General features: G+C 41.0%; 1 protein-coding gene across 1 annotated transcript; it reads left to right on the top strand.

Annotated features, from left to right (window-relative positions):
- The first annotated feature begins 1,633 nt into the window (after positions 1–1,633).
- On the top strand, positions 1,634–5,464 carry LOC104606532 (indole-3-acetate O-methyltransferase 1-like). The gene is made up of 4 exons (XM_010271790.3): positions 1,634–1,912; positions 2,280–2,696; positions 3,660–3,935; positions 4,904–5,464. The coding sequence occupies exons 1-4, from the start codon at positions 1,802–1,804 to the stop codon at positions 5,258–5,260; spliced, it is 1,161 nt and encodes a 386-aa protein (XP_010270092.1). The 5' UTR covers positions 1,634–1,801; the 3' UTR covers positions 5,261–5,464.
- The last annotated feature ends 2,729 nt before the right edge of the window (positions 5,465–8,193 follow it).

Raw genomic sequence — 8,193 nt, 5'->3', positions numbered from 1 at the left:
AGAAATCTAACCCCCTGTTTGTTAGTGCCTGAATAATCCAAAACCCAACCATCATCACCTTCGAATAAACAAGGGAAACTGTCTCTTTGAAGTCCTACAATAGATTGCGTTGGACAAGATGAGCCCAATTGGAAATCAATGAGAAATTATAAAGAAAACCAAACACCCAACCATTTTTTTTTAGTTTATGGGGCCAATAATCCCCCTCACGGCCTCATCTCTTAGATGAGCCAATATCCAAGAATTGATTAACCCACCAAATCCAGCCATCAGGGTCCATTGATGCGTGGACCATCTCCATGATCTAACATTTGAGGAGTGAGGATCGAGGACTGTGTTTTTGGTTTCTGGGGACCCAACACAAACACAAGTAGTAGTGTTTAATTAGGTCTAATAATATGGTTGGTTGGGGAGCTTATTGTGTGGGATGAAATGAAACTTTATTATGGATAAAAGGAATTGAAGAAGAAAATGGTCCGGCCTAGTTTCACGTGAACCGGCGACCATCACGCGGGGTTGGACTTAAACGTGCAAAAAAAGAGAAGCTGAGAAGGAGAGGGAGAGAAAGAAGAGAACAAGATCCCGGGTCTCCAGAGGGAGAAAAAGAGGGTCACAGTAATGATGCTTGACTGCCAACAGTAGCAGTTAAAGAGTTAGGAACAAAGAGAACCCTTGAATTTTGGGGTGAAAATGGTTGTTAAACGGAATAATCAATCATCATTTGGCTTTTTAATGGATTTCCTTCATCTCGATTATCCCAAAAGCTCTTTCTCTGCCGACGCAATATTCCATTAATTTATAGGAAAAAAAAAAGCTAACTTGTAATGGAAACAACTGCTACTCCTACTGAGTTCTGATGAATCTGATTGCACTCGTATATATGCTTCATTCTTTCATCTGAACCATTTGTTCTACCACACTGAAATCCACCATTTTCGTAATTGGACACAGTCAATTTGCGCGGCCGGATTCTGTGGCTCCGTCACAGTACAGTTCTAATGACGGTGACTTAGTTATTTTATATGCTTCATTAATTGTGCAATATTCCATTGTATCATTGTTACATAATTGCATCTGTACAATATGTTCCATCACACAATTCACAAACTAGGAAAATATTCATCAATTTCGATGTTTTAAAAGCTGGGGTCGAACCAGTCCATTCACTAAACAGTTCTGCCGGGGCAATCCCAAGGATAATTAAGCACGGATTGTTCCTGAGCTTCATAGTTACGTTGATCCAATAAGCTTACCACTAATCATTTAATAAATACAAAACTAATTTATATTAGATACTACGTATGTACACACTCTGAGATAAAATAAAAGAAAGCAAACCGTGTTATGAATTCTAATACTGAGGCAGAGTCTACTCACTTTTTAGTTCTTACCACGCTTAATTCCCTTCTTTTTTCTTCCTCTTCCGATTTTTGGCCGGATTCCGGCGAGATAATAAGACGCCACGCCCAAGTTGCGTAGAGAAGGAAATATAAAAATCCGGCGTTAATCTTGGGTCTTCTTTCTTGTAGTACTGCATGTGAGGCCCATTTGTGTGCATGCATTAATTTGTGAATATATGAATATTTCATATTTGTGTGGGTTAATTAACCGACCTTTTTTTTTTACTTTATTGAAATAATAATAACAGACAATCTTTTGTATCCTAATCAAAACGCAAAATTCAAAAACCACCCCTCGTCAGTCTATATATACTGCATACTTTGGCCCCCCCTCCCCACCCAAAAATAGCCTAGTATTACCTTACATCACCACCAAGATACCAACACCCAAGAGCGCAGTTATGGCCCTCCAAGGAGATAATGTTGTTGTTTCTGCGAGGAAGCTTGAGAGAATGTTTAGCATGAAAGGTGGCAAAGGAGAAGCAAGTTATGCAAACAACTCACAAGCTCAGGTTGCTTCCCTTCATTTTTCTCTTCTGTCTCTTTTATGTTTTTTCTGCTATCTAAAAGTTATGACAGAACGCCTGATTATACCTAGCTACTGATGATGAATAGTGTCATGGTAACAGTATCATCAGTATCAATTAATTAATATACTGTTTTTCTAAGTTTTCTTCTGCTAAGTAACTGGTTATTAGTATCAGTATATATCAATGACTTATCGTTATTCAGCAATTATATATAACCAGAGAGCTAGCTAATATTGTCAGTTGGGTTACTTATAATTGTTATTTTATATATATGTAGTTAGTTGTTCATAACCAAGCTTCTATTTCTGGTTCCTTTGGTTCTAAATAACTGTTGATGGCATCTCTGCAGGCTCAACACGCTCGATCCATGCTTCACCTGCTAGAGGGAGCCCTGGACAGTGTGCAACTAGAGTCGCCAGAGACTCCATTTGTGGTAGCAGACCTGGGGTGTTCATGCGGTGGTAACACCATCTACATCATGGAAGTCATCATCAGACATATAACCAAGAGATTTGAAGCCATGGGATGTGAACCCCCCGAGTTCTCGGCCTTCTTCTCCGACCTCCCTTCCAATGACTTCAACACTCTCTTCCAGCTTCTTCCTCCCTTGGCCATTGACGGGGGTAGCATGGAAGAGTGCCTAGCTGCCAAGGGCCACCGCTCTTACTTTGCCGCCGGTGTCCCTGGTTCATTTTACCGCCGGCTCTTTCCGGCTCGCTCCGTTGATGTCTTTCACTCTGCGTTTTCCCTGCACTGGCTCTCTCAGGTCTGCATTAACACGTAATTTTACTTTATTTTACATAGTTCGTACGTTCTCAAAGTAGACATTGACTGTTTATAGTCAATACTAGTACTTTACTTAATAATAGAAGTTGTTTAATCGGGTCGGCCGATCCAGTGCGTCCATCGATCATATAGGGACACCGTGGGTTTGCCTGAGAGGTATCCGCCGGCGGTCGGTCCAAATTGTTGACCTTTTACAGTTGCTTTGGGCTCAAGTTACGAGCACAGTTTGGCCCGGAAACAAGTTGCCACGTGGAGGAGTGCTATGTCACTCAGCAGAAACGTGGGAACAATTAATTATACTGAGTCAAGAAGGTTGATTTGCAGGCAAAATCTTGGGCCTCGTTCACAAGAGGCGTAGATAAATTTTGGACGCACGGCCTTCCCTTGCCCGAGTGCCCCCTATGCTGCCTTCTGCGAACCAAGGAAGGATCGGGCCCCTCCAATTATTAGTTGGGATCTGCTGCCAGCAAACATTTGTTAGCCACCTGTCCTCGACACTCAAAAACATGGCATGCACCACGCAATGTATTATCATACGTGTCAAGGACAGGTGGCAAACAAGCATTGTTGTTAGCAGCCATAGTAGATCTGGTCTCTGATTCCACCTACAACACTGAACTGGGGTTACACGATCTAGATACGTAGAATATCATATTTCGAGGGTGCCGAAGCCATAAATCAGAATGATTTGAAGTCTACAGAGAAAGACTCAGATTCATGGTATGGTAGAGACTAGAGAGTTCAGTTGAGACGAAGAACTCTGTTGCTCTCAGGAGTCAGGACCTAGGTGTGGGACCCGTCCAACAGTGGGTGGGCCCAAACGTACAACAACTACCAAAAACCTTACCTGGCTAATTAATAACCTATTAGTGAATGTATTTTAATGTGTTAAGGTATTTCCCTTTAATTTATCACCATCTGAAACCCGACAGTGAATGCACAGGTACCGGAGATTGTGATGGATAAGAGATCAACGGCGTATAACAAAGGAAGGGTTTTCATCCACGGTGCGAATGAGGCCACAGCCAATGCATACAAAAAGCAGTTCCAGACAGACTTGGCAGGGTTCCTGAGATGTCGAGCGCTTGAGATGAAGAGAAGTGGCTCCATGTTTCTGGTTTGTTTGGGAAGAACCTCGGTGGACCCAACCGACCAGGGTGGTGCCGGCCTACTCTTTGGGACCCACTTTCAGGACGCTTGGGACGACCTTGTCCAAGAGGTATGTATGTTTTTCCCATCTGTGCGTGCCTTCTGTTTCTGTTTCACCGTGAAATGGACTATGGACGGACGGAGAACTTTTCATTTCACTCTGCAAAACTCTGTTTTCTTCTTTTTATTATGGTTGTGCTTGGTGCCATTACTGTTTCTACCTCAAACGTTTTGGGTTGGTGAATGCAAATTTGATCAAACCCTATTGCACCAAAGTCAGGATTTAAAAATCGGCCGGGGTGTCAAGTCTGGATTTAAAAATTCAAAGATCCATAATGGTTGCCGGTACCAATACTGTATAAGATGTTTGGACAGTACTATATAGAATTCGCATCCATCTTTTAGATAAGAACAAGAAATTCAAGCCAGCCCAAATGGATAAAAGTTGGGGTTCAGACTTCAGAGTCCACCTGGTGACACAACAGAATTATTAACTGGCAGAATTATTAAAGGAAACCGCCAACAGAAAAAGAAGAGAGAGAGATGATTGATGATGCAAGGTGATAACAAAATTATGATGAAAGGCCTAGGGCTAGCCCGGCCCGGCCCCGGAGTAGGACTAATCAATGGTAAGGGTTGCATATAGCAAGCAATTGGGTAGGAGTGAGTGGGTGTGGGTAGAGCAAAGAGTGAAAGAGAGATGGTTGGGCTTGGGCCTTGGGCCTTTGGGCATGGCCAATGCAGTGGCACTGGCACCAAAGTAGTAGGCAATGTAACAGAGAGACCAATAACAGATGCCAGATAGGAGTGTCCCCATCTTTGTTGGCGCTTGGGAGATGGTATGTCGTTGGTACGACATGTGATCATTTCCCACAAAAGGACAAAACCCCTTTTTGCCCCATCGGATTCGGATCATTCATCAGATAATGATGGTTGAACCCGTAGTTGTTTCTATGTACATGCATGCTAAGGAAGTGAGCTTCAACATTTAATTCTTCAATTCAATGATTCGGGTCGGGTATTATGGTTGTTTGGCAGGGGCTAGTAGACGCAGAGAAACGTGACAGCTTCAACATCCCGGTTTACGCCCCAAGCCTACAGGACTTCAAGGAGGTAGTGGAAGCGGATGGGTCGTTTGGCATAAACAACCTGCAGGTATTCCGAGGAGGAAGCCCGCTTGTGGTAAACCGACCCGACGATGCGGCGGAGGTGGGTCGAGCCCTAGCAAATAGTTGCAGGAGCGTGTGCGGGGTACTGGTGGATGCACACATTGGAGACCAACTAAGTGATGAGCTGTTTGCTAGACTTGAACGCCGAGCCACCAGCCATGCCAAGGACCTGGTGGAGAAGGTACAGTTCTTTCACATAGTTGCGTCCTTATCCTCTGTTGCATAGACATGGCCAAGAAAAAAGAGAGGCACAGCAAGCTCACAAAAGAGAAGGCAAAAGCAAGCTTTCATGGCTGACTACTTTTTTTTTTTTTTTTTCCTTTTGTGAGTGTGGATGTGTGTTGTGTCGTTGCTGACTCTGTAGTACTTGATGCATTTGTGTTTTTATGTTCCCTGGAATACAAGCTAGAAGTAAACATCTCCTCTTTCATTTCCTCTAGTTTATTATTATGTCTATATATGTGAAGGTACATTGATGAGGCCCTCTCCTTTGTACCAACCACCTTTTTGAATTGAGACATGTACGTTTGCATGCTTAACGGTTCTAGAAGCAAAACCAAATGATGTTCAGGCTACATCAATGAGGAGGCCGGCCCTCCCTCCTCCATCCAGCCCCTTCCTAGTTCCTCCCATATTGTGATATATGTCATTAATGGGCATGGGCATGCTTCTTTTTTAATTTTTAATCTATTGGCATTCTCATTTACAACTTTACGGTTATGTTTGGTACCATTGCTCTCTTTATCCATGGTTTTCGAAACCGGATTAGACGGCCGGACTGAAAATACTGGCAATCAGTCATTTAATTGGTTTCCTTTCACCCCAAAATCGTTTTTTGGCCAAAAACCTTTTATTTGATTAGCAAACCACTGACCCAGCTTATTAAACCGTTGAACCGTCGATCCGGATAATAGATTTTGACCATTTTTATTTTTTTATTAAAACAGACTGTTCATTCAGACCAAATAGTCAAACTATTCAACCTGAGAACTAGACCCTAAAACAGTTCCCTGTCTAATCCAGTTTTAAAAACCTTATCTGTACGTCAAACATTTGGGGTTGATCAATATCATTATGGCATACAACTGTTATTTGAAATTATTTATGATTAAAACAGGTCTACCTTAAAAATACATGTGTAGGAAACTGTTTGTAGAAACATTCAACTGACATTTCAGGTAGAAACAGAAACAGACACAATGATATCAAACACAACCCATATATCTTCAAAGGAATTTATATGGGACCAAAATATAGGTGAGGATTTAAGTGGGTATTGTACGGATTTTCAACGCATAGCCTCCGCCACCCCTTGGCTCCGCCCCTGCTTTTAGAAACCCTCGTATACAATGGCGGTACAAGGTTATTCGTGAACCGTTTTGCTTTTCTGCATGAAAGTCCTACTGCTGGATTTAGATTTTGGCGGTACAAGGTTTTTAAAACTGACTCGGTGATCGAACTGGTCAAGGGTCTGGTTACTGGGTTCAACAGTTTTGGGAGGGGGGGGGGGGGGGGGGGGGAGAATCCGGTTTTTGGGGAAAATGAAATTGGTCACCTGACTGGTTTCTGGTTTTTCCAGTCTGACCATCTGGTCCGATCCGATTTTGAAAACCATGAAACACATTGCAATTCATAGAGATGCAAATAAATCGAATCGGATTTAAATTAGGGTATATCTGAATATGATCTGATACTATAAACAGTAAATCCGATCTGATCTTACAAATATTGATTTGAATTTGAATCTAATGAAAAAGTCAAATATTCGGATCTGATCTGATTCGATTTAATTTAAAAAATAAAAAATATTAAAAGAAAAATAAAAAATAACATATATATATATATATATATATATATATATATATATATATATATATATATATATATATGACCCGAAGATCCGAAATAGGAGATATCCGAATCCAAGACTTTGTTGGATCGGATCCATTTGCACCCCCAGCAATTCAAACTAAAGAACTTCAGCGTTACAAAGACTTTGGATTGGAATTCTTTTTTTTTTTTTTTTTTATTCAAAGAAGGTAACTACAGGTTGTGAAGACTCGACACATTTCAACCCTAAGAAGAACAGTCCCCACTCTCCACCTAAGGAGGAGGTGACCCAAGGCCCGTTCTTGACATGAACTTCTCTTGGTTTTGCCCAGGTTCAAGTGGAGTCTCAAGTCCTTGGTGTCTGGATTTTACCTACCCAACCCAGACTATCCCCCTAAGATGGCTCTTTTGGCATGCATAGATACATGTCTTTTATATACGTTTATGGGTGTATATGTATGTGTGCATATGCATGTATGATGTATTTACATATCCATTGCATAATTAAAATAAGCAGCCCAATGCATGAGGCACCCACCACAGATATAGGGTCTGGGGAGGGACAGATGTATACCATGGTTTTTAAAACCGGATCGGATTGGATGGTCGGACCAGAAAAATCATGAATCAATTAGGTGATTAGTTCCGTTTTATTCAGAATCATTATGTTGCCAAAAACCTTTGGTTTGGTCAATAAATCATTAATTCAAACAGTCAAACCATTTGCACTGTTCAACGGTTTTAGTTGTTTTTTATTTTTTTTAATTTTTAATTATTTATTTATTTATTTATTGTCAAAACAGGCCATTCATTTGATTCAAACAACTGGACCATTCACCCCGAGAATCAGACCCCTAATCAGTTCATTGTCCGATTCAATTTTAAAAACCTTGATGTACGCAGTCTTACCTTTACACATACAAAAAGGCTGTTTCCAATATCTAAATCCTGGTCACCCAAGTCACAATGGAGCAACGCAACCATTGTGCCCCAAAACCTAACTCGTTCATTTCATAATTCTCTCGTACAAAAATATGTGAGAGACAATTAATTGCATCCCAATTTATCGAGGACAATTATTTACCCATTCAATTTAATAGTATAATTATTGGTACACCTCAACTCCTTTGCCATTAAGAAAATGCCCCATCAAATACCACCTTAGTCATTAGTACGGGAATTGATGCTCCTTAAGAAAATGCTCTGTTTATTTGCAGTGTAAATCTAAATTAGATGCAAAATTTACACCCATCTTAGTTTTGCACCCATTTGTTAATAACCCTGGTTTGCTCTCCTACTTGATACAAAGTTTATACTTTATCTTATTCA

This window comes from Nelumbo nucifera, chromosome 1 (genome assembly GCF_055504915.1).
Source record: "Nelumbo nucifera cultivar China Antique chromosome 1, China Antique-T2T, whole genome shotgun sequence".
Taxonomy (NCBI): domain Eukaryota; kingdom Viridiplantae; phylum Streptophyta; class Magnoliopsida; order Proteales; family Nelumbonaceae; genus Nelumbo; species Nelumbo nucifera.
Note: the sequence above shows the minus strand (reverse complement) of the source record. Positions and strands in the feature narration are given on the sequence as shown.

Coding starts and splice junctions, on each gene's coding strand:
- LOC104606532 (XM_010271790.3), top strand. CDS start 1,802: ATGGCCCTCCAAGGAGATAATGTTGTTGTTTCTGCGAGGAAGCTTGAG. Junction 2,697..3,659: donor CCCTGCACTGGCTCTCTCAG/GTCTGCATTAAC, acceptor GTGAATGCACAG/GTACCGGAGATTGTGATGGA. Junction 3,936..4,903: donor GGGACGACCTTGTCCAAGAG/GTATGTATGTTT, acceptor GTTGTTTGGCAG/GGGCTAGTAGACGCAGAGAA.